Source organism: Debaryomyces hansenii (genome assembly GCF_000006445.2).
Source record: "Debaryomyces hansenii CBS767 chromosome E complete sequence".
NCBI lineage: Eukaryota > Fungi > Ascomycota > Pichiomycetes > Serinales > Debaryomycetaceae > Debaryomyces > Debaryomyces hansenii.
In genome coordinates this window covers 910,728-936,045 of record NC_006047.2, presented here as the reverse complement: position 1 = coordinate 936,045, position 25,318 = coordinate 910,728, and the positions used below count along the sequence as shown (strand labels likewise).

Genomic DNA, 25,318 nt, shown 5'->3' with positions numbered 1-25,318 from the left:
GAAAAAAATTTCATGGGTTAAGGTTTTCCTTATTTAAAGATATTAAAAACAGGCACAAATCATCGTGGTTTGATTTATTTTATTGTATTAATTGTGGGAATTATTGGTTATTACTGGAGGTAGTATATCATGTTTAATCCTGTGTGTATATTAAAAACTATTCTTAACGGCTTATGACTATTTTTCAAGAAATGTGTTTGATAGTACTTAGTATTATTATTATATTATTTTTGTTTTTGTCATGACATCTCTATTTGTATAATATAAACTATTTAAGTTATTTTGGATTCGTAGATTATTTTACAGTATTGTTAGCTATTGCACATCTATTAAATATTATTGTTATATGATAAGTTATGTCATATAATATTTTGGACCTCCACCACCTTCAGGAACAGTCCAGTTTATATCTTGCGTTGGAACCTTAATATCGCAAGTTTTGCAATGAATACAATTTTGACTGTTGATTTGGAATTTTACACCTAACGGTTCATTTTCATCTTCTGTATACTCATAGACCCCTGCAGGACAAAATCTTTGCTCCACGCCCTTAAATTTTGGATAAGAAATGCTTGCATGTTTACGGTAATCTTGATCTGGAATCCTCAAGTGACATTGTTCATCATCATCATGGTAAGTACCTGTTCTTGATACTGAAGTTAAGAGATCAAAAGTTATTTTACCATCAGGCTTAGGGTATTCAATAGGTTCATAGTTAGATGCATCCTTTGTGGCCGCAGCATCAGTAGAATGATGACTTAAAGTCCATGGTTCATGTCCCCTTGTAAACATAGTTGAAAGACCCGAATGAATTAAACCACCTAAGAATCCTAAAGGACCGTTAAATGAAGGACGAACATTACGGACTTCATTTAATTCATCGTAGATCCACGATTTTTCGTATGCTTCTTCGTATGATTTCAATACTATTGGTTCAGCGTCATCTAATGTTCCTTCTTCAACTGGATCCAAAGATTTTACTTCATTGAAAATAGTTTCTGCTGCTAGAATACCCGATTTCATGGCAGTATGTGTACCTTTGATCTTTGGTACGTTAACAAAACCAGCTGAGCAACCAACTAAAATTCCACCTGGGAAATATAACTGTGGAACAGATTGAAATCCACCTTCATTAAGGGCTCTAGCTGCATACGATAGACATTTCCCACCCTCTAATACGTTCGAGTAAAATGGATGTAATTTCATCTTCTGAAATTCTTGATACGGTGAAATATAAGGATTAGCATAATCCAATCCAACAACCAAACCTACGGTAACTAATCCATCACCAAAATGATACATAAAACCACCGCCATAAACATCTGATGATAATGGATAACCCATAGTATGCGCTACTGCACCTTTTTCAAAATTCTCTGGCTTGACTTCCCAGACTTCTTTGATTCCTAAGCCATAGGTTTGAGGTTCACTGTTTTCTCTTAAGTTATATCTGGAGATTACTTCTTTTGTTAAGGAACCATGACAACCTTCACCGAGTACAGTCATTCGAGCGTGAAATTCCATACCTCTCTCAAATGAATCCTTAGGAGCTCCAGTTTTTGAAATTCCCATATCTTTTGTAGCTACACCCTTGATCGCATCACCTTTTTCATTATAGATTACCTCGCTTACGGAAATTCCAGGGTATAATTCAACACCCAACTCTTCAGCTTTTTCAGCTAAAAATTTGACTACATTATTCAATGAAACAATATAGTTCTTGCCATGGTTGACCAACTGAGGTGGTTCAGGCATTGGATACGCATATTCGTTGGTCAAGTATTTCATTGTATCACTTTCTACCATGGTAACTAAATCATCGGGCAATGGAATTCCTGATCCATCTTCATTCAAAAATTCGCTATCGGGAAATAATTCTTTTAATGCCTTTGGCTCTATAACTGCACCACTAACAATATGTGCACCGAAATCACCAGCTTTTTCCAAAACTACCACTCTTAACTCACCTGTGCCCTGTTCATTATCAAGCAATTTTAATTTGATGGCAGTAACTAAGCCAGCTGGTCCTCCTCCAACAATACAAACATCGACAGAATCTGCTGCTCTTTCATCTTTCAATGTTGCTTGTTCTTCTTCCGATAACCGTTCGAATGGTATTTCGTTATTATGGTTTAATTGCTCTTCGGTTTCATTCCTTATTCTGGTGGTGCTGGCGAATTTACGAATCGTCTGTAGTCTATGCGTCGTTGGTTTTAATGGAACTAACAAAGATCTAGTGGATAAGTGTTTCACTATATTATTTTTCTTTACGAAATGACGTAAAGCTAAACAATTCTTAGTCTTCAACATTTCAAACAAGGTCTTCCGAAATATCTGTTGTATACTCTAGCAATTCGTATCGAGTAAGATAAATTTGCATTAATGAATCATCGACTCGGTAGACAGTGCGATGAATTTACGATAAAAATTTTGACGAATCAAATTTGAAAGATTGTTAAGCGATTAAGAAAAACTACTGATTACGGCGAGGATGTGTAACTAAATTTGCAGTTATAAGACATGAATTATTATCTAGAATAATTAGGCAATATAATAATTAATAAATATAAATTAAGAAATGACTTTAGACCTGCTCGAATCGTACATACAGCATGTAGTCTAATCTGTATACCACTTCACAGTGCAAAAGTTCATGTCAACATTTCACGATGCCCATATTGTTACAATACGTTCATCACTTTCGTTATTTTCGTTAAGTTCATCTAAAGTATCAATGGCTAAAGTCCAGTCATCATTAGAGTCCATGACCACAAAATCGCCATCCTCATCCTTGTACTTCAATTTATTAACAAGGATATCGTCGTTGACCTCATTGCTAGCAGCAATTTTGGAAGATATTTTCAGATGCAAATCGGTAAACTGTATGGAAGTAGAAACAAGCAATATACCTTGAATTTCGATCTTATTATAAACTAGTTTAATTGCGACCATTGAAGAACCAGAAGAGGCAGACAGGAATGAATGCTCGTTCTTATCCAGAAATGCATTATTTGCAGAGTTGGACAATGAAGATGAAGAGGTACGGGTATTTTGATGGTCGGAGGAAGATTTTGATCGGGATTGTCTCATCATACTGAATGTGGATGATGAAGAATGATGACGTTGATAGGTGGAGCCATTTGAGGATCTGGATGAATACCCATCATGGGAATTGTGACCATAACTACCATCGTATCCTGAAGAATCATTCGTTAACAATGATCCATGTGAGTCACGTAATTTTCTATGAATCTGATTATTCATTTCGTTCGTCTTCAAAGTTCTTAAGCATTTTTCCCATTGATTCCTTAATTCTTCGGTTCTATATCTTAAAGTGAACGACCCACTTTCCTTCTTACCAGACCATGAAATAACTAATGTGTATCCTTGAGAATTCGATATTGAAATATTATAAATTTCCAGGATGTACACTCTACCCTTTAATTCTAGCAAATATTTATCCTTAGCGTGATTTAATGTATCCAAGAGGTTTGTTGTCGATGATGATTGAGATTTCTTTCTGGAAGACAAAATATCCCTTTTCTTTTTTCCTTCTTTATCTTTTGAGGTATTAGAGCCATCAATGAAGAAAAATATTATCTTCTCAAATAAGTAAGCAAAATATTCCTTTTCATTTTCTGCATCTTTAACACCCACCACGCCATGATGAAGTAGTTCACCCTGGTCCTTTAAATTAAATCCTCTCCAGTTATTTACCCTTTCAATTAAACTTTGTAAGTAACCAACATTTTCAGATCTTCTTTGCGCCTCGTTGACTTGATTGGCTACTTCTTTTACGGCAGAATTTGCCAATATCAATTCATTATATGCAGCAGAATGGGAGTTATTACTATCAGAAATTGATTCAGGCGAATTCTTAATCAATTCCTTCAATAATAAGGGGTATTTACATAATCTTTGAATTGGCTTTATAATATAAGATTGTAATTCAAACCCCGGGTCCAATAATGTAGACGACTTCTTCAAATTTATCAGTTCCTTGTTTATGAGGTCAATTGCCGAAATCTGACCAATTGTCCACGGCTCATAAGCACGGAACGGGCCGCCTGCAGCATGTATAAAGATTGACCCAATTCTCTGGTATCTGTGTGGGATATTTACGTTACATTCCAACCCATTTAAAAATCTTCTTTGAAAATCTATAATCTCATTTAAATTGGGAAAAAGTATATGTATCAGTTCACTCGAGACAAGTTCAGCATTCTGTAAATCATTTCTGTAAGCAAGTAACAATTCCAAGTCCTGGACGTATTTCCTTTCAGTTTCTATCATCTCCTTTAGTACTTTTGATCGATCATCGCTTATGGCAAGTTCACCTATTGCTAATTGCCCCACCTCAAAGTTTACTGGGTTCTTAGAGGTCTTTAATGACACCAATTTGTTCACTACTTTTAATACTTTTAAAAGGTCATGGGTGTTATCCAGGAATACATCGGATATGGTGAACATTGAATCATCTTCAAAGTTTAAATGCATCTTCACGGCTATCAAAAAGTCATATACAGACTTCTTACACACTCGGAGATCGTCACTGCCAACGATTGGTATCGAGTAGTCCGACACCACACAGTTGAATAATGCACACAACGACGATCCCTGTTGAAACATCTTCCACAAATGTGTTGCTGGATCCACGCCAATATTAGCAGGTAGCACACCTGCTGTGAATGTGAAGATATTATTATTAGCATTTCCAGGACTACTGTTGGTCCCAACTGAAGTCATCGAAGACGTGTCAGAGTGTATTGAAAACCCACCCGATCCCATAGATGCTCTAAATTCGTTGTCTCCGCTAGATATAGCTTCTTCTTGTAATTGCTGTGATAATGCCAAAGCCTGTTGCTCTGCACTCTGCTCGGCCACCTCGAATGCTGCCGCTAAAAATGGCTTCATCTCCTCAATTGACTCCAATCGCTGTTTCAAGCGAGAACTCTGGTAATATAGACTATCTTCGCTATTTGCCGCTCTATTAAAACTATTTCCCATCGCTTGTATTGGTGCCAGCGCTACTCTCGTGATACTGCTCGAGGATGAGCTTAATGAAAGGTTTGATGTTGTTGATATTGACCGAAACTGAGGCCTTGGTGCCTGTGTATTCGCATCCATCATTAATGTCTGTTTAGAACAATTTTCGTTTATTTCACCAATAGTTATGTATCTATATTGCCCGTCAATGACTGTTTCTAAGGTAAATGTATATTTGTTTTTTTCTATAACGATATTTTGAAGGTATTTTTTTTTTTTGATCGCTTCGCACGATCTACTTTGTTTAGAGAACAAAGACGAGTTTTAACCGTGTATAATAAGTAGGGCTAATGACTATAGCTGGTTGGGCTAAGCATAGTATATGAGATGCATTGTAGAGGTGGCAGTATTAAAAATTGGCTTTGAAGAGGTCCATTTTTAGGTATTATTTCTTACCACTATTTATCATTTCATCATAATGGTCTCTTTAGAATAGTCATTCCAGTAAAATAACAGAGACGTGAAGACTGATGTAGGATTATTTTTTTATAATGCAATATGTCGAATGATTCGTCTAATGACTTGTTCTATAAGTTTTTGTTGCGATGGCCAAGGATTGATATCAAATAATTAGTAACATGACGATGATAAATAAGTGAAAAGGACGTTCAATTGTGTAACGGGAATGCTAAAATTAGATATACAGATTATTTACCAGGTTTTTTCATTAATGTCATTGTTCTACCATTATCACTGGTATGCACAAAAGCAGTTTTGGAAGGGAACCAGGCCACATGCGATAAGGCTAAGTTTCCACTGTTACTATTGGGGACCTCGTACACTTGTTCTGTAGTGTCATAGTCAAAGATCTTTATGTTTTCTCCGCTATCGTATGCCACTGCTACATACGTTCCGTCACGACTGATATCGATATTTGCAATGGCTTCATCAGTATTGGTGAGCACCTTCGAGATGAGCATGGACGAAGTGTTCCAGAGCGATACCACCCCTTCATTAGAGCCCACCGCAAAGTACTTACCTCTAGGATCAACTACTACACATGTCGCTGATGATCTGTGGCCCAGCAATTTGTGTTTGAGGTCAATTGTGATGGAATTCGAATTGTCGGTGTCTGCAGATCCATTGACCTGCGAAGACCCATTGGCATCCAGTAAGACGTCTGTTATCTTATATATAGGCACAGACCCGTCATGCAATGCACACATGAAAAACGAGTGTCCGTGATGGAACCACAGGATGTCGTAAATATGGTCGTTCAACTGGAATTCTTGAAGCTTGGCGTAGTTGTTCGATACAGAGTACAAGAGAACAGTTGCATCTCTGTCAACAACAGTAAGTATCTCGCCATCATTGGAGTATGCCACTACCTGACATATTGTCTCAGTACCTGAACCATTTGTGTTTCCATTTTTAACAATTGTTAATTCCTTCTCCAACGATCCAGTGCATCTCCAAATCTTTACCAAGTCATCTCTACCAACCGTTGCAAACGAAAACTCCGTCTTGGGATTCCAGGCGACACGCTCTACCGCCTTAAGATGCGGATGTTCGATTATTACAGGATCAATTAGTCTTTCCGGAGTACATTTCCATATCCTTATAGATCTATCGGTCCTCGAGTTAACCAATCTTGTACCAGTCAAGTTAATGGATATGTGTATTATCTCTGAACTAGAACCACCTGCAATTGCCGAGTCCTTTATCACAACAGGAATGAAGTTCTTAAAGAACGTTCTATTATTTGTTAAACTCATCTATATCGTACTTGGATCGTAATCAAATTTTGTATAGTGTTTTTGATGTAGATAATTTCAAATGTCGCTCGAATAAATTTTCAGCGGCCACGTAGTTTAATCAATTTGATTTTGAGTTCTTTTGCCAATAATATCACCATTTCAACATGTCCTCTAGACCTAAGTTGATATCTATTGATGTGTTTGCAAAAACTGTGGAAGATGCAAAGATCAAAACTGCTTCCGGGGGAATTATTACTTTGGTGTGTATTTTCATAGTTATGTTCTTAATTCGTAATGAATACAAAGATTATACTCTGATTATTACCAGGCCAGAATTGGTGGTTGATCGTGATATCAATACGAAATTAGATATAAATCTAGATGTTTCTTTCCCTAACATGCCATGCGATGTATTAACTTTGGATATTCTTGACATTAGTGGAGATCTTCAGTTGGACATTTTGAAATCTGGTTTCCAAAAGTACAGAATTCTCAAAGAATCCAATCACGAAATTCTCGATGAAGCACCGGTTTTAAGTAACGACTTATCATTGGAGGAAATGGCCAAAGGGGTAGGTGCTAATGGGAAATGTGGTCCATGTTATGGAGCATTACCCCAAGATAACAATGAGTACTGTTGTAATAGCTGTGAAACTGTGAAATTAGCTTACGCTGAAAAGATGTGGGCATTCTACGATGGTAAGGATATTGAGCAATGTGAAAATGAAGGTTATGTTTCCAGATTGACCGAAAGAATCAACAATAATGAAGGTTGTAGAGTTAAAGGTACCGCACAAATCAACAGAATATCTGGTAATTTACACTTTGCTCCAGGCTCTTCATCGACTGCTCCAGGAAGGCATATTCATGATTTGTCTTTGTTCGAAAAGTATGAAGACAAGTTTAATTTTGACCACGTTATAAACCATTTTTCTTTTGGTTCTGATCCGCACGATAATAACTTGCAACAAAGCACTCATCCATTAGATAACCATCAATTGGTATTTGATGAAAAATATCATGTTGCATCTTATTATTTAAAGGTTGTTGCTACAAGGTTCGAATTTATAGATACCTCCTTACCTTTGGATACCAATCAATTCTCTGTGATTTCCCATCACAGACCTTTAAGAGGTGGTAAAGACGAAGACCACAAACATACATTACATGCAAGAGGTGGATTACCTGGTGTATTTTTCCATTTCGAAATTTCTCCTATGAAAATTATCAACAAGGAACAATATGCTAAGACATGGTCTGGGTTTATCTTAGGTGTGATCAGTTCAGTTGCCGGGGTTTTGATGGTGGGTACTGTATTAGATAGATCGGTTTGGGCTGCAGAAAAGGCAATCAAAGGTAAGAAAGATATGTAAGTCATCCCTACATTATATAAGTACAAAGTGTATCGTAATACAGTGATTAATGTATATAAACTATTCTATGTACATGTATGACTTAAGTTACATATTAGACATCATTTAATAAATGCTTAATATCCTTATAGTAATCTTTATTTAAATATGAGTTTAACTCACCTTTTGTTAACCACATATATTTCAATGCTGGTTCTTGTGGCTCAAACTTACCAGATAAGATGTGAGACTTGATGAAGTATTCCCTTGTGTCGTCGTTCTTATATAAATGACACGGCTTGTTTGAAACATTGAAGTAATTGATTTTGTCTCCCCCGATCTTGTATAATCCTTCCTCAGCCAACTTATGTAATGGTGTCAACTTTTCGGATGCCCCTTCACTGAAGTTCGGCAATATCCACTTATCTTCCTTATTGATGACTAAATACAATGTCCGGCTCAACTTTCTTTCCAAGCTTGTCAAATCACCGCTTTTGTCGGCATCGGTGACTCTAGAATTAGGTACAATCTTACGCGATAAGTCGTCCGCAGGTGTCACTTCAAAATCGTCCTCCTCACCCTCTTTTGCTTCCTTATACGTCTTAGGTAACTCGATTTCCTGCTTGAACCTTCTGTCTCTTTGATGTCTTATTTCTGGCCTACCTCTTGGAAATTCGATATTTGGGTTGTTGAACGTTGGGTTTTTGTTTAATTCACGGTAATTCTGTTCAGATAATGTTCCCTCTCTATAGTAGAACCATTTTGGAAATGTCCACATTAATCTCTTCCATAACTCATTTTGGTATTTGTAGTACTGATTCTCAAACTCTGGCAAATCAGCAGTTAGAACTGGTTGTCTCGATAAAAGTAGCGTGGACGAAATTAAGGATGAGCTAGCTTGTGTAGAGTATGCTCTAATAATTGACCTGCTAAGCATCTGGAAACGTATTGACTCTATAACTATAGCTAACGTGGTATATATGGGACATATATATGATCTTTATTCTATGAGGTTAGAATTTTTCACTTACGCGTATATCTAAGTCCGGTTGAGAATTCACAATACTGTCACAAAACCTTCAAATAAGAGTTATCCGGGTAATGCTAGTTTTGTACCGCCAGCGTCAAAACTATAAAAGGAGGCCATCTTGCATTGTTGTCATCATACTAATCAAAAATTTATTGTTTCCAAGTTTCAACTACTAAAAACATTAAACACATTATTAGGAGAATCGAGTAATAAACTCGTTGTGAAATATAAAATACGTATTAAAAGATAGTAAAAAAGAATAGTAAATCTGTATTTTAAACAGCTTTCTTTTCCAGTTCTTAGTTAGTGTCACCCAAAAATTTTTATTGTAATACTAAATTGTGTTGATTGGATTGATTACTCTAGCGTAAGAAACCAAGAAATTAAATTAATAATAGTTACTCCCTATTCGTAAAAGCATACCTGGGATCCTAAAAACCGTATCTTTGGTGATAGAATAGTCCTAGTCGATAGTATCGTAAAGAAAAATAGAGTAATAGTAATATGTCAGCAGTGGAACAATTTGAGACTATATTGAAGGAGTTGCCAACGTTGAAGGCTCCTGGAGTGTCAGGGTCGCGTATAAAGAAGTTGACCGACCTTGCAGTGAAGAATGTATCGGAGGAGTCGAAATTGATAACCATTTTATATTCTAACTGTAAAGCGGCTCCATCGTCGCACAAATTGGGGACGTTATACGTGGTTGATTCGATCGTAAGAATCTTTATTGAGGAAGCGAAGAAACAGAATCAAGAAATCACCTCGCTGGCTCCAGAAGGAACGTATGCATCGGCCATTTACAAGATCAGTGAACTAGTCGAACCGCTTATTGACGATGCGATGGAATTACTGGTTAGTAAATCCCAGTCAATTAAAATTGGTAAATTAGTAGACATTTGGGAAAGAGCTGAAACGTTCAAACCAGAGATTATCAATAAGATCAGGTCGAAGCATTTCAGCTCCACCACTCCTCCTGGCTCTCCTCCCGGTAATAATAGTGAACCAGCGAAACAACCTGAGAGTAATTCAAACGATTCTGGTAGTATCTTACTGGCTTTAGCATCGTTGGCAAAGAAGTCTAATTCCAATAGCTCTACGCCTACTACTGCCTCAGCTGTTCCAGCTCAACAACCTCCACAACCACAACAGCCGTCTGGAAATAATGCCAATGACATTTTATCTCAACTTTCAGCTATGGCGGGCAGTAATGGTGCTGCTCCACAACAGAATAATGCTCCTCAACCGGCGCAATCTGCGCCAAATGAACAGTATATTTTCAATATGTTGCAACAAATGCAAAATGGTAGTGCTTCTCTTCCCCCAATCCCCCAACAACAACCAAGGCAAACTGGACAACCGGACTACGGCACTGGTAGACGCGGTCGTAATGATGATAATGTTACTAGTTATTCTAGAAGAAACAGATCGAGGTCACCAAACCGTTTTGGACAGAACAACAGAAGAGATAGATCACCACCAAGACAACAATTCCAACAACCATTCCAGCAACAAATACCCCAGCAATTCCCAACTCAACAGTCGCCAATGCCTCAAATTCCTGGTGGACCTCCAGACTTCAATGCTCCTAATGAAATGAACGGTGAAATGAATTTACCAGGCACCCCTCATTACCGTCCTCGTAATGTTGGATTTGATCAATCATTACCACAAGGATCCTTTAAGGTGTTATCAAGAACTTTATTTATCGGAGGTGTTCCAAGAAATATGGATGAAAAGGAGTTAGCATCAGTTTTGAGACCATATGCAGAAGTTCAATCCGTCATTTTGAACAGTGAAAGAAAGCACGCTTTTGTAAAGGTGTATTCAAGAAGAGAAGCTGAGCAAGTCATTACCTCATTTAACAAAGATAATGCATTGCCCTTAAGAACTCGTTGGGGTGTTGGGTTTGGGCCAAGAGATTGTTGTAATTATCAACATGGTATCTCAATTATTCCAATCCAAAGATTGACCGATGCCGATAGGGCTTGGGTTGTTCAGGCCCAGTGGGGTGGTACTGGTGGTCAGCCATTGCTGAGTGGTATGGTTATCGATGAGCCGGATATTGAAATTGGTACTGGTATATCCTCCAAAGCTATGTCTAAGAAAATGCCTACTAATTCTGCTAGAAATGGTCCAAAATCTAATAAACCAGGTGAGCCTGATGAAGATTATGTTAAGACTACATTAATTCCTCAACAGAACGCATCCATGTCTCATGGTGCACAACCAGATTTCACAACTTTAACTCAATCATCTGTGAATCCACTTAGTGGTTTGTTTGGAAACTCCAATAGCCCAAATCCAGGTTTTTCAATGCCTTCTCAGCCGGCTCAACCTGCTCAACCTGCTCAGGGTAACTTTCCTCAAGCAAATGATTTTATGAACACATTAAATCAAGGTGGTGGTAATCCAAATTTAAGTGCACAGTTAGCAAATTTTTTTCAAAATGGAGGAATGAATCAACCTCAATGATTTTATTCGCTGAAATTTAAATAGTTTCATATGTATGTAATATAAGTTTTCATTTTACTATACTATTGTAGAAAAAAAAAAAGTTATCGCGTAGTATGAAAAATTAAATCTAATCAGACTGGATTGAATAACCTCTATGAAGGATATTTGATTATGGCGGCTTCAAAACAATATTTGAGTCTAAGTAATAGTAAGAGCAGGTCTCCAGAGTCGAAATCAATAACATTGCCGAACTTGAAAAAGGATGAATCTATTGTTCATCTACATGACCGATCAGACTTGTTCAGTAACTCACGTCGTACAGGCCCTAGTAATGGAAGAAAGAGAAAATCTCAACCTATAATTGTGAATAATTTAGTAAAAAAGAAACCTAGAAAACAGAAAAAACCACGAGTATCATTTAGTTCTAGTCCTATCAAAATAAGTCGACAGCAAAGTAATGATGATATGAAAGATATTGACTTCAACATACTAGATACCTTTAATAAAAAAAGGTATCAATACGATCCAGACTACAATTCACCTAATTCTAATATCGATACGCACAATATTAATAATTCTGATAGTGAAACAGAAACACAATTAATTAATTTGAAACAATTGTCCAGTAGCCCAGCAAAGAGCCAAGAGCATAATAATGAAAAAGATGTACAAATATTAGATAAGTTGATAGAAGCAAACTCGAACAAGTACGAGGATTATATGGAAAAGGTTAGAAAGAATGAAGGAGAATTTGCATCAAGCGACGATGATTTTGCAGTTGAAATGATGAAGGGAAACATCTTATCAACTATGGAAAACCGTAAACAAGCGAGCATGGAAGCTGTTCGATTGAAATTTAAAGATAAGGACTATCCTAAACCTATATCATCTAAAAAGTCATTGTTGACAAGAACAGAAGCGCATTTGTACATTATACCTCAGATATTAAAGGGCAAGCTTGAAACATCAATCTTCTATGATATGGCGAAATCAATATCTGAATCATCGAGCCATGAGACAATGACCCACAAAGAAAAATGGAAGATAAACTGGCAAGAATTTTTTGGTGGCTACTACGGCTTTAAGAGGCAACTGTTTATTGCATCGATCATTTTAAGTCGACATAAGAAAGATTTGCAGAATGCTGCAAATAGGAATAAAACAGTTTCATATTGGACAATCAGTGGTTTCTCTACATTTGTTCTAGCAAATGAGATTGTTATACGATTCGTCATGCATGATTTTGATTGTACCATCTCTGAAGCAGAGAAGATCATCAAAGAAAGTTCAGAATATGGAACTGTGATTTCGGATTCAACTGAATTGATTGACGATTTAAATATTGGTGAGCTCTTAAATGACGAGTCCAAAGAATTCATGAAAGGTATTACATTGGATGATACAAAAAGCCTGGAAGTTGATGAGAATAGTGATGACGAAAGTAAAACTAAGACCATGGAATATGAAAGTCAACCTGACTTTAATGATACAAAACAATCAAAAACAGACATTTTAGACCAGTTTCTCGGTACTAGTAGTGACGAAGATGATTGAAAAATTGCATTTACGTAAACTTATGAAATAGAAATACAACAACTGTATTTTATAATATATATATGTATATATATGCGTGTGTTTATATAGAATTTATCTTTATTGTTGATGAGATTAAACCGACCTCTTCAGTCCGACTTCCAATATAAAAAATTTGTCAGGCCCATAACAATTTTCATAAACAAAATCAATTCTTAACGTACGGAATATAACCCGTTGATATTGTATTACATTTTATAATCACACTGTTACAATTCAATAAGTTAAAGTCGGTTATTTTCCCGACAGCAAAACGTTCATTCTATACTTCAAGATATATGCTACAAGATACAGTTTTCATAAATAATTTGGCTTCCATAGCAATTACTGGTAAAGATGCCTGGAATAGACCAACACCGCAACCGATTACAATATCTGTATCATTGAATACTGATTTTCACCAGGCTTCCGTTACTGACAACCTTAAGTATTCATTAAATTACGCAGTCATATCAAGGAATATTGCCGAATATATGAAAGCAAATGAACATAGGAATTTCAAATCCTTAGGAAGCATTGCTGAGTCGGTTGGAGAAATTGTACTAGATGATAAAAAGGGAGGAGGACATCAAGCTGTTGTTTCCATTAAGAGTAATAAATCAGAGATACGGACTGATAGTATTGAGTACAAAATATGTAGATCAAGAATTGAAGACATTGAATCACCCGATGAGATCAATGTTTATGGATTAAAGTTATTAACCGTCATTGGTGTTTTTACATTTGAAAGGTTACAGAAACAGATTGTAGATATTAACATTTCGATAAAATTGGAAAGAAATGCTAACATATCAATCCATAAGATTATCGATGAACTAACTCTTTACGTTGAATCTTCTAATTTCAAGACGGTAGAAGCTTTGGTTATGAAGATTGGTCAATTAGTGATGCAAAATCATGGTGATGGAATTCAAAATGTTTCTGCCACTGTTACAAAGCCTAATGCAATTACTTTCACTGATGGTGTAGGAGTTTCGTCGAACATGTCCAAAGCTTCATTTAAAGATGTTGATCCAATTACCGATATTGGAATTAATGTTAATTCGGTACCTAATTTTAATTTACCAATATCTGTTGAGGACTCTACATTTAACAAGTATGAGGAACATATTGCTTATATTGCAATTGGATCTAATCAGGAAAACCAACTTTCAAACATTAACAATGCATTGCAGTTATTGTCATCTTACGATATTAAATTATTAGCCACTTCATCATTGTATATTTCAAAGCCAATGTATTTTAAAGATCAACCAGATTTTTATAATGGTGCAATTAAAGTTTCATTCAAGGATAAGACACCACATGAATTACTCAAGGCATTAAAACAAATTGAATACGATCATGTAAAAAGAGTCAAAGAATTTGAAAATGGTCCAAGGACTATAGATCTTGACATTCTATTAATCGATGATATTATATTGAACACTGATGATTTAATAGTTCCACATAAATCTATGTTGGAAAGAACCTTTGTCTTGCAACCGTTATGTGAATTATTTGGTCCGGATGTATTACATCCTCTTAGTGCTGAACCACTTCATAACCACTCACGACAATTATTCACCAGTGAGACAAACGAACTGATTCAAGAGTCGTCTAATTTGTTACAAATTGTACCAATTCCGAGATTGCCTGATGCAAGTAATCCTTTGAAGTTTGATCATGTTGAAAATAAACGTAAGACACTAATTATGGGCATTCTCAACATGACCCCTGATTCATTTAGTGATGGGGGAAAGAACTACCATAAATCTATCAACGAGATCCTTGAGAACGCGAACCAATTAATAGAACAAGGTGCTGATATCTTGGATATCGGTGGTGTTTCTACCAGACCCGGAAGTGTCGAGCCTTCCGTGCAAGAAGAGCTTGATCGATTGCTACCTGTGGTCAGAGCCATCAGAGAGTCTTCGAATAATGCATTATCACAATGTGTGATATCAATTGATACATATAGAGCCAAAATCGCCGAAGAGTGCTTATTGGCTGGTGCTGACGTTATCAATGATATTTCTATGGGTCTTTATGATGATTGTATGTTCGATGTGGTTGCAAAATATGGATGTCCATACATCATGAATCATACGAGGGGTACCCCACAAACCATGTCAAAGCTAACAACCTACGAATCAAATACAAATGAAGATATAATCGAGTACTTGACTGATCCTGTCACAGGACATCACATTTCCCTTCCAAAGCCCGATGTGGAGAACTTAATCAACGGTGTTTCTAGAGAACTTGGTTTACAAATTTTCAAAGCATTCAGCAAGGGTGTTAAGAAATGGCAAGTGGTATTGGATCCTGGTATCGGTTTCGCTAAAAACGTATCCCAAAATATCAGCGTTATCAAGCATGCCTCTGCATTCAAAAATTATTCCATGTTATTGAATAAAAGAGATGATGACAATCATATTAATCATTCCTACGTTAGTTTTAATGGTTTATGTACTCTTTTAGGTCCTTCTAGAAAGAAGTTTTTAGGTACTATATGCAACGAGCCAGTCGCATCTGAAAGAGTTATAAGTACTGCAGCATCGGTCATGGCCTGTATTCAACAGAATACTGACATAATTAGAGTTCACGATGTTTCTGAAATGAAGAAGACATGTTTAACAGGTGATGCTATATATAAAGGAATATATTAACTTGCGGGTAACGCTGGATTTTTTCAGACAAAAAATTTTCGGTCGAGTAGCACAAATCGGTTAATTATATCGATTAATTAAGTACTTAATATACTAGATAATAATCTAAAAAGTAGATACGTAGGAAAAGAAAGATGGCTGCTGTTTTCCCAAGAAGTTGTTACAAGTGTGGTGAAGCTGGACATTTAGCTGATAATTGTCAACAAGAACAAAGGTTATGTTATAACTGTCGCCAACCGGGACATGAATCTAATGACTGCCCAGCTCCAAAACAAGCTACTCAAAAGCAATGTTACTCATGTGGTGATTTAGGACACGTTCAAAGTGACTGTCCAACACAATCCCAAGGTGCTAAGTGTTACAACTGTGGACAATTTGGACACATTTCTAAGAACTGTACCGAGGCGGGCAATGAATCGGCTAAAAAGCCTGCAAGCAGTAAATTACAAAAGCCAGCCACTACTTGTTACAAGTGTGGTGGACCAAACCATTATGCCAGAGACTGTCAAGCTGGTGTTGTTAAGTGTTATGCATGTGGTAAGACTGGTCACATTTCCAAGGACTGTAACTCCGCATCGGGTGGTGAATTCACCTCCAAGACTTGTTACAACTGTGGTAAATCTGGTCACATTTCTAAGGAATGTGATGAATAAACAGATTAAGTCTAAGTCTTAGTGAGAAGAGGGATGAAGATGAATTTGTTGGTTAGTTGGAGCAACTCTGACACAATTTTTAATGATCAATTTCATGATTTATTTCTTCTTTAAATTTGTTATCTTCGGATATTCACTTATTTTATGGTTAGTATTTAGGATTTATAAAAGAATCATTATTATTAGTATTTTTAGTTATCTCTGTAGTTTCATATTCTTCACCGATTGCGAGAAGTCTATCACCACGTTTCTGCCATCAATAATGCAACCATCCTTCAATTTACTATAAGCTTGATCTGCCTGCTGTTTGTCTTCGAATTCGACAAACCCATAACATAAACTTTTGTTTGTTTTATGATCCGCAACCACATTGCAATTAATCACTTTGCCAAACCTGTTAAATATGATATTTAATGATTCCGATGTAGTTATAGGATTTAGTTTTGCAACAAATAATGTTCTTGGCGAAGGTTTAATTTGATAATGTGGCAAATCGTCCATTAGCTCCAATGCTAACGCCAGATATGTCGAACTATCTTCTAACAGTTCTTCAGAAACCAAATCAGGAATCCTCATATTTGCAATCTGTATATCAGAGGGCATCTCCGTCGATTTTTTCTTATGCATGAAGTTAGGATCTGGAAAGGGGTCATAAATATTGTGGGTATGAGTAATCCGTATATCCTTCAATAATCTCCTTGTTTCTAAGTTCTCAACTACCGACAAATTGATCTTCTCCAATACCTGAAATCCCTCTACCACTTTACCAAAATATACCTGGCTGAATGACTTCAAATTTTCTGTATTTTCTGTAAGACTGATTGTAAACTGTGAACCAATGACTAGATCTTTTCCATTTGTATCCTTTTTGGTAACGAACGACACTAGTCCAATACTATTATCAACATATTCGTGCTGTGAGTTTGGTACAGGTAAATACTTATTCTGCTTCACTGTCGTATTATTAACATTTACATCCCCGAAACTGTTAATTGCATCCCCATCTGTGTTCTCTGGATAATCTGGGTCTCCGCTGCTCACTATTAAGTCCTTGTGCAAATTATAAAATGGTGTAAAGAAATAATAGTTCAACTTGCATAGTTTAAGGAAATTATAGCATGCTAACGGTTGTTGGTCAATAAACAAGTCAATGACTATATTACCTTCTGTTGTTTCTAAAAGAACACTCATCAACCAAAAAATATTTGCAAAGTCCTCTATTTTCCAGCTATAATGGTTATCATGATGGATTTTTCCATAACCACTATAATTCCATTAATAGAGAATGAAAAAAAAATGCGAATTCTGTGGATCGAACACAGGACCTTCAGATTAACTGGACCGAAGTTGACTTCAGTCTGACGCTCTCCCAACTGAGCTAAATCCGCATTATTAGAATGTGTAAGGGAACATGCTTATATATGTATATGTTTTAAAGTATACATATTGCAAGGTATACGTGAGATCAAAGGGGTTAGGACCTAAATAGAGAGTAATTGGTTGGTTGTCAATCTATAACTTAAGGCAAAGTTAAATTAGTAGAATATACGTAGTAAGTTATAAGAATTATCTAATTTAGACCCAGTTCCCTTACAGAATGTTTGTCTGAACTGGAGTATATAAGTATATAAAACCTCAATAAAGGTAACTAATAAAGTATGATAACATATTTTAGGGCATGTTCTTAAAAAAAATAGCCAACATTTGTGGTGTTAATGGGTATATAGGGTTCATGCATTGTTCGATCATGGATATACGGTGGTCGACATAGGTATATATAATCCCATATCTGGATGAGGGCAATGATTTGGTTTCATCACTGTCCAGGATTCACTGACAGTTAGAGGAACAGATATACACTACAGGCTTGCCGTAGATTAAACAGACAAAAGCATTCATTCTTGGGAAATTAAACAAGTAAGCGGACCAAGTCGTGCTCGCAACTTTTTGGAATATTTTATAGTGGTATATTACTTAAACTCTCGGTCCTTCAAGATCTATTCAGATTACTACGGCTCCATATAAAGGAATCAAAGACATAGAAACTACTTACTCTTTATAAAAAAAAGGAAGATAATACCTGCTGAAGGAAGGTCTTAAGATGCGTATACTACTCAAATTCTGGTTCTATGTAATTTGCAGCTAACATAACTTCGCCTATATCTTATCCAAATTAATTTAACTCAATTCAATATGTGTCCAACTGAATTGATTAAGTGCATCAGAGTATAACTGGCCTCTTTCCAGGCCCAATTGGCCTGATATTATGCAACTTCACCGTTATCAGAAATTGATAGTAATAGACGAGCATCACATGTTGACTCGATCATGTGTCCATTGATTTTCTAGAAAAGTATTATTCAGTTAATAAATCGTCTGGTTTAGATAAATATAATACAATAACAAGACAGAAATGGAATATAATAAGGCGTCACCACTAATGGATGCTTCTTATTGGGATCAGGAGCTAAACAATAATAACTATTTGGGAGAGGGGATGAGACTAGAATTGAATCAGCAGAATGTTGATATTTTTAATAATGCACAATACCCTTCTTCAAACGAGGATATGTTGGACGATCGGCCATATAAATATGCTAATAATGAGTCGATAAGCACAAGCTCGTCTCCAAGTGGTATCGTTAACTCACATCTAAATTCTAAGGCTAACGGAATATTCTCGCCAGTATCTGTTTCAGAAGATAAGAAGAAACCAAAATCAAAAAAGCAGTTTTTGAACGAACAAGATGCGATGTTAATTGCCAAGGATGATTCGGAACTAAATGAGGAAGAGCTTCAAATGAAAAGAAAGGCCCAAAATAGGGCAGCACAAAGAGCTTTCCGTGAACGGAAAGAAACCAAGCTAAAGGAACTAGAATGCAAATTAGCGGAGTCTGAAGAAGAGAAACGACGTCTATTAAGTCAATTGAATTTAGCTAAACAACAGAATATTTCAATACTGACAGAAAACGAGTATTTGAAGAACAAATCTTCCTCCGAGCAAAACCTTGTCAACAAATCCGACGATACTATGAACGTTGTATTCCCCAAAAATCAAAGGGATTTCATATATGGATTGGCAGGAAACCACGAGGTCAATAACTATACCATAAACAAAGTGTATGAGAATCCCGAAGTGCCAGGTAGAAAGTTATTGGCCGTCGGTGCAGTTTGGGATTACTTGCAGTTGAAATCACAAGAAAGTGAGAAGTATGAAAACTTGGACATATTAGAGATAATGGGTCGTCTAAAGGGAAATGAAAGATGTCATGGGTATGGTCCTGCGTATCCTTTGGAGTTGGTAGAACAGGTTGTTAACGAGTGTTCGGTATTGCGATAAACCTAGTATAACCTCTACATATCAAAATGTCCTAATTTTACACTATATTTACTCGGGTATACGTTCAGTATTCTCTAGTAAATTACCTTGCATCAATCTATATCTATTCTTATAATTTTGTCTTCATTTTGCATTTAATAATCGATAAATTATTCTCACCGAGCCCTGTGTAATTTGTGGAATTTTCTAGAATCTAATATTTTATCACCACAATATATAAAAAAGAATATCTACTTGAAAAGAAATTGTAGAACCAATACAACTACAATTAACGAAATGTCAGCAGAAGAATTTAAAGCCCAAGGTAACCAATACTTCGCAGCTAAGGATTTCACCAAAGCTATTGAGTATTTTACAAAAGCCATTGAGGCATCACCAACACCAAATCATGTTTTGTATTCCAATAGGTCAGCATCGTATGCATCGTTGAAGAATTTCAAAAAGGCTTTAGAAGATGCTGAAGAATGTGTCAAGGTTAACGATTCATGGGCTAAGGGATATAATCGTGTCGCCTCTGCCCAACACGGATTAGGTAACTTAGATGAAGCTAAAACTTCGTATAAGAAGGCATTAGAATTAGACTCGAACAATGCCATGGCCAAGGATGGATTAAAGAGTGTCGAAGATAGTGAGAGATCTAGAAACTCCCAGCCTGATATGGGCTTAGGAGCTATGTTCTCTGATCCTAACTTGATTACGAACTTGAAGAATAACCCAAAGACTAGTGAATTGATGAAGGACCCAGAATTAGTTCAAAAGGTTGTTAACATGCAAACGAATCCACAAGCGAACGCAACCCAGTTTTTGAGTGACCCAAGATTGATGACCATTATGGCCACCTTGATGGGTATTGACATGGATGCTCCTGAACCACCACAACAACAACAGCCTTCTCAATCGGCCCCAAAGTCTGAAACAAAACAAGAGCCAAAGTCTGAACCAAAGAAAGAGTCTGCTCCAGAACCAAAGGATGTTGAAATGGAAGATGTATCATCTTCGTCTAAGGCCGATGCTGATGCTGCAAAAGCGGAAGGTAATAAGTTGTACAAACTGAAAAAATTCGATGAAGCAATTGAACAATACAATAAGGCTTGGGAATCGCATAATGACATTACTTACTTGAACAATCGTGCTGCTGCAGAATATGAAAAGGGTGATTATGATACTGCCATTAAAACTTGCGAAACTGCTATTGAACAAGGTAGGGAGGTAAGAGCTGATTATAAGCTTATTGCTAAGTCTTTTGCAAGATTAGGAAATACCTACTTGAAAAAGAACGATTTACAGTCTGCTGTTAAGTACTTTGATAAATCTTTGACTGAACATAGAACCCCTGATATTTTGAATAAATTAAGAGCTACTCAAAGAGATATAAAGATTCAAGAAGCATTAAGCTATGTTGATCCAGAAAAAGCTGAAGAAGCTAGATTACAAGGTAAGGAATACTTTACTAAAGGTGATTGGCCTAACGCGGTGAAAGCTTATACTGAAATGGTTAAGAGAGCTCCTGAAGATGCAAGAGGTTATTCTAACAGAGCTGCAGCATTAGCTAAATTAATGTCGTTCCCTGATGCTGTTCAAGATTGTAACAAAGCTATTGAAAAGGATCCATCGTTTATCAGAGCTTATATTAGAAAGGCTAATGCCCAATTGGCTATGAGAGAATATTCTCAAGTTATGGAGACCTTAAATATTGCTAGAGAAAAGGATTTAGAAGTTGGTGAAGGTAAGAATGTTTCTGAAATTGACCAATTATTTAACAAGGCTCTGTCACAAAGATTCCAAGCCCTCGAAGGCGAAACACCGGAACAAACTATGGAAAGAGTTTCAAGGGATCCTGAAATTGTTGGTATTTTACAAGACCCTGTTATGCAAGGTATTTTAGGGCAAGCAAGAGAAAACCCTGCTGCTTTACAAGACCACATGAGAAATCCAGAGGTTAGTAAGAAGATTAATATGTTAATAGCTGCTGGTGTAATTCGTACCAGATAATTAAATAATTAATGTTGTTTTAATATTACACTTGTTCATGTTTATTATGTAGGTATTGAGCATTCAGTAAACCATTGAATTTAATCTCAATGATAATATATTTCGCTAGTATACTTCAGCTTTATTTAAATGTCCAATTTTATACATATATTCGACAGCTTTTAATCATTAATGCTATTATACATAATTAATTGCACATTTCATCTCACGCATTATAATCCCAAATTATTATCGAAGAAAAAATTAGGTAGGCTGTTCATCTGGAAATTTATAATTGACGAAAGGCCATCATCGTTAATGTAATCTGGAAGCAGTTCATCATTCATAAGATTACCGTTTGTACTAGAATTCAAGTTTAAGGGATTAGATAAATTAGGGCTCACATTGTTTGAGAATTCGTAACTTTGATTTCCATTACGTCCTATTCCACGATTATTTTGGTGACCGAAGGAAGAATTACCTTCTTGCGATGATGAAGAATTAGGACTCCTATTAAAAGACTTAACCGAAGTGAACGGAGAACTTCCACCAATTTTAATGAAGCCTTGAGTCCCAAATGAGGATCCCTTCAATACTGAAGCGAATTGTGAACTAAAATCTCTATTCTCTTTGAATATATCAGGGAATTGTCTTTCTGTGCTCTCTAAATGCTCTCTCAACAATTCATTGTTCGCTAAAATCTGTATACCCGTCTTAGTCTCAAACACTCTTATCACAATTTTTAATAATATTTTACTAATTAAATGGACCAACGCTTCTTTAGATTGATATACCTTGAATCTACTAAATCCTTCCACGGGCCAGGCCTTCTTAATTGAAAAAAAATTCATGGAACTGTCTATTAATAAGTTTACATCATCATACGTCCCTGGGGCCGTAGGATGGTTAATACAAGCTGCCAGCAAACTCATGAATGCAGCAGAAGGAAAAAAGACAAGCCAGTTGTAGAGCGAAATACCGATATTTTCACGTGGCATATTCTTTGCTATGACAAGGATTGTTCTAGCACTGTCAAGAAATCTATTTCTAAATGAAAGACCTTTTTCAAAAGTTTCATCACAATCTGGTATTCCAATCAAAAATGGAATTCTGTTTATAATCATCAAATGTGAAAAATATATAAAGTTCAAAATTAAAATATCCTTCAAATTTGGGGCCTCGAATTGTCGATATATATTATGAAATTCCGGGTCATTGTAAAATCTTGGTCTCATTAGTGACCCCATTGAGTCTCCGAGTTTTGATATCTCCCTATTTAACGATTCCAACGTGAACAGTAATTTTTCAAATGATTCTGTTTGGGCTGACGCAACGAAAAGACTGTTGTAACTTTTCGCTCTAATTCTTGTCAACAACAAGTAATAATATTGCATTTGCGCATTCGATCTTTTCTTATGGTTTAAATAGTTTAGCTTTTCATTCTTACTAAGGTTGGAACTCTCTATGCCAACAGCGTTAGCAAAGAGAAAATCTTTTTCTAAATTAATGCTAATATCTAATCCATTTATAAGGGGAGGTTTTCCACTTCTAAAACAAATTTCCATGTCAAAACAGTAGCAGCACCACCATATCATTTTTCTCGTCTCGCATTCTTGAGCTGATAAATTAGCGTATGATTCTTCTCGATGTAATCCAATTTCTTGTGCAAACCTGATCGCAACAGAAATAAGCATATAACTCACATGAGATATGATGTAACTAGATTCGATATAAATGACTAATAAAATGATCGCCTGAATCGTTTCTATACCGTCATTTATAACCAGAATCCTATGATAATAAAACACACAGTTATCAAATAACTCCTCCTGGAGCACCGTCAATTGGTCATTGTTCATGGACTGAATGTTTACTGGGGTATTAGCCGAACAGCTTGAAGCAGGCGACATATTCAGGCCTGAAGTGTCTTCATCGATTTTACTAAATATGCATAAACAAATTACCATACTCATGATTATTAATTCCGAACATTTGAACTTTCTGCGTTTCTTTCCATCGATTCCATAGTATATCTCAAATAAACTCCTTACCCAATCGATATCACATATAAAACTCGTTGCACCATAAGGATCATAATAATTATCCAATAAATCAAATACTAAGCGATAATCTTTAGGCAAAGGAGCTTCCAATAGTTTCTTCTTCTTTGCGGCATCTATTAAAGGTGGATCAACCCATTTCAGTATGAATGATTTCGTCTTCATATAAAATACAAATGGTAAATTCCGGATCGGATTGATTAAGCGCGAGTCTTCCGGTCCCAAAGCACTTTCAATCCAACCTAAGCTCTTATCTGAAAAAAGGCAAAGAATTGAATGAGTACCAAAAAACTGTTCTAATCGCTGGGGGGTGTAGTTCCATTTTTTATTACTCTTGTCTCTATCCTCTTCAGGCTCGCTTTCCCGGTTCCTTTCTTTCTCGTTCAATCTTTCTTTATCATATCCTGCTTCTTCTCCTTCTTCGTCTTGTTCCGCTTCATATTCGTCACCATAATCAATAGAAATTGAATCGCCATCATCGCTTTCTTCGTCATTGCTTTGTCTTCCATTTTCCTTTACCAATCTACTGTTCTGTTTCTTATTTTGGTTCCTGTCGCCTCTTGGCTCAAATCTTTTTACCAATCTACTGTTCTGTTTCTTATTTTGGTTCCTGTCGCCTCTTGGCTCGAGTCTTTCTGCAAGATTTAGTATAACATTTTCAAGCTTAGATAGCCTTGTATCAAGGATCTCTATCGTCTTTGCATTAGATATACGATTAGGAATACTCGAAGGCTTCACTATTTTCTCTTGTTTTTCCTTATAATTGCATCCTGATCCATTTAACTGTTGACAATTTCCACACGGATACTGACCATCACACTTAATCTTTTTACGACGGCAAGTATCACAAGCCACCCGTATTCTTTTCTTGGATGTTACATTGTTTGAATTATTCAAATACATTGTTCCGGCCTTCTCTAAAAAAGAAGTACGAATATTTAGTAATTTTTAATATTAATAATACATATCAAAGATCAGATGCGCAACGAAAATCAGATATTCATATTCGGAATTTCTAATATTAATCCTCTCTGTACTCGGGTATTACAACATACTATGTATATATATCACATTTGACTGTCATCTAATTGAACTAATGAGAATTGTTGTAATGAAATATATACACTGGTTTGGAATATGAAAATTATTTCTCTATTATGTAGTTGAAAGGTCCATTTCTCGGTGGTGCTCCGACATTCATATAATTGAATTATCGTCCATGGTTTTTTATATAGTTGAGGGTGTGTATTTACATTGTTCAAGTATCCAGCATATCCTGCCTTGACGCAAAATAGTAACTTTCTGAGAATCTCGAGTAGATATTGAAATTGTCGCAGTGCCTTCAATTTTGCATTCAAACTCGTATTCAGCGTAAAACGAGCGATGTCAAACACAAATTATTGCTGCTGAAGACATACCTAATTTGTGCACCGGAGAATTATTCCGATATTTTAACATAGTACGATTATAT

The 25,318-nt window shown here is 36.1% G+C and overlaps 13 protein-coding genes and 1 non-coding gene across 14 annotated transcripts; 7 read left to right on the top strand and 7 right to left on the bottom strand. All coding sequences in view use genetic code 12, as the record gives it.

The window, feature by feature from the left end:
• Positions 1–354: 354 nt before the first annotated feature.
• On the bottom strand, positions 355–2,310 carry DEHA2E11858g (DEHA2E11858p; the record flags this gene model as incomplete). The annotated part of the gene is made up of 1 exon (XM_459824.2): positions 355–2,310. One exon carries the CDS (start codon positions 2,308–2,310, stop codon positions 355–357), a length of 1,956 nt encoding a protein of 651 aa, XP_459824.2.
• Positions 2,311–2,664: 354 nt separating this feature from the next.
• DEHA2E11836g (DEHA2E11836p) lies at positions 2,665–5,130 on the bottom strand (the record flags this gene model as incomplete). Its single annotated transcript, XM_459823.2, has 1 exon — positions 2,665–5,130. One exon carries the CDS (start codon positions 5,128–5,130, stop codon positions 2,665–2,667), a length of 2,466 nt encoding a protein of 821 aa, XP_459823.2.
• A 563-nt stretch (positions 5,131–5,693) lies between these two features.
• On the bottom strand, positions 5,694–6,761 carry DEHA2E11814g (DEHA2E11814p; the record flags this gene model as incomplete). The annotated part of the gene is made up of 1 exon (XM_459822.1): positions 5,694–6,761. The coding sequence occupies one exon, from the start codon at positions 6,759–6,761 to the stop codon at positions 5,694–5,696; it is 1,068 nt and encodes a 355-aa protein (XP_459822.2).
• Positions 6,762–6,907: 146 nt separating this feature from the next.
• Positions 6,908–8,116, top strand: DEHA2E11792g (DEHA2E11792p; the record flags this gene model as incomplete). The annotated part of the gene is made up of 1 exon (XM_459821.1): positions 6,908–8,116. The coding sequence occupies one exon, from the start codon at positions 6,908–6,910 to the stop codon at positions 8,114–8,116; it is 1,209 nt and encodes a 402-aa protein (XP_459821.2).
• Positions 8,117–8,210: 94 nt separating this feature from the next.
• Positions 8,211–9,032, bottom strand: DEHA2E11770g (mitochondrial 54S ribosomal protein YmL17/YmL30; the record flags this gene model as incomplete). Its single annotated transcript, XM_459820.2, has 1 exon — positions 8,211–9,032. The coding sequence occupies one exon, from the start codon at positions 9,030–9,032 to the stop codon at positions 8,211–8,213; it is 822 nt and encodes a 273-aa protein (XP_459820.2).
• Positions 9,033–9,629: 597 nt separating this feature from the next.
• DEHA2E11748g (DEHA2E11748p) lies at positions 9,630–11,597 on the top strand (the record flags this gene model as incomplete). The annotated part of the gene is made up of 1 exon (XM_459819.1): positions 9,630–11,597. One exon carries the CDS (start codon positions 9,630–9,632, stop codon positions 11,595–11,597), a length of 1,968 nt encoding a protein of 655 aa, XP_459819.2.
• A 153-nt stretch (positions 11,598–11,750) lies between these two features.
• Positions 11,751–13,133, top strand: DEHA2E11726g (DEHA2E11726p; the record flags this gene model as incomplete). The annotated part of the gene is made up of 1 exon (XM_459818.1): positions 11,751–13,133. One exon carries the CDS (start codon positions 11,751–11,753, stop codon positions 13,131–13,133), a length of 1,383 nt encoding a protein of 460 aa, XP_459818.2.
• A 317-nt stretch (positions 13,134–13,450) lies between these two features.
• DEHA2E11704g (DEHA2E11704p) lies at positions 13,451–15,823 on the top strand (the record flags this gene model as incomplete). The annotated part of the gene is made up of 1 exon (XM_459817.1): positions 13,451–15,823. The coding sequence occupies one exon, from the start codon at positions 13,451–13,453 to the stop codon at positions 15,821–15,823; it is 2,373 nt and encodes a 790-aa protein (XP_459817.2).
• A 134-nt stretch (positions 15,824–15,957) lies between these two features.
• Positions 15,958–16,476, top strand: DEHA2E11682g (DEHA2E11682p; the record flags this gene model as incomplete). Its single annotated transcript, XM_459816.1, has 1 exon — positions 15,958–16,476. One exon carries the CDS (start codon positions 15,958–15,960, stop codon positions 16,474–16,476), a length of 519 nt encoding a protein of 172 aa, XP_459816.1.
• A 195-nt stretch (positions 16,477–16,671) lies between these two features.
• On the bottom strand, positions 16,672–17,667 carry DEHA2E11660g (DEHA2E11660p; the record flags this gene model as incomplete). The annotated part of the gene is made up of 1 exon (XM_459815.1): positions 16,672–17,667. One exon carries the CDS (start codon positions 17,665–17,667, stop codon positions 16,672–16,674), a length of 996 nt encoding a protein of 331 aa, XP_459815.2.
• Positions 17,668–17,773: 106 nt separating this feature from the next.
• On the bottom strand, positions 17,774–17,864 carry DEHA2E11638r. Its single transcript is given in 2 exon segments — positions 17,774–17,810; positions 17,827–17,864. It is a non-coding gene; the product is annotated as a tRNA-Phe (tRNA).
• Positions 17,865–18,889: 1,025 nt separating this feature from the next.
• On the top strand, positions 18,890–19,816 carry DEHA2E11616g (DEHA2E11616p; the record flags this gene model as incomplete). Its single annotated transcript, XM_459814.2, has 1 exon — positions 18,890–19,816. The coding sequence occupies one exon, from the start codon at positions 18,890–18,892 to the stop codon at positions 19,814–19,816; it is 927 nt and encodes a 308-aa protein (XP_459814.2).
• A 276-nt stretch (positions 19,817–20,092) lies between these two features.
• DEHA2E11594g (DEHA2E11594p) lies at positions 20,093–21,808 on the top strand (the record flags this gene model as incomplete). Its single annotated transcript, XM_459813.1, has 1 exon — positions 20,093–21,808. One exon carries the CDS (start codon positions 20,093–20,095, stop codon positions 21,806–21,808), a length of 1,716 nt encoding a protein of 571 aa, XP_459813.2.
• Positions 21,809–22,020: 212 nt separating this feature from the next.
• On the bottom strand, positions 22,021–24,750 carry DEHA2E11572g (DEHA2E11572p; the record flags this gene model as incomplete). The annotated part of the gene is made up of 1 exon (XM_459812.1): positions 22,021–24,750. One exon carries the CDS (start codon positions 24,748–24,750, stop codon positions 22,021–22,023), a length of 2,730 nt encoding a protein of 909 aa, XP_459812.2.
• Positions 24,751–25,318: the final 568 nt, after the last annotated feature.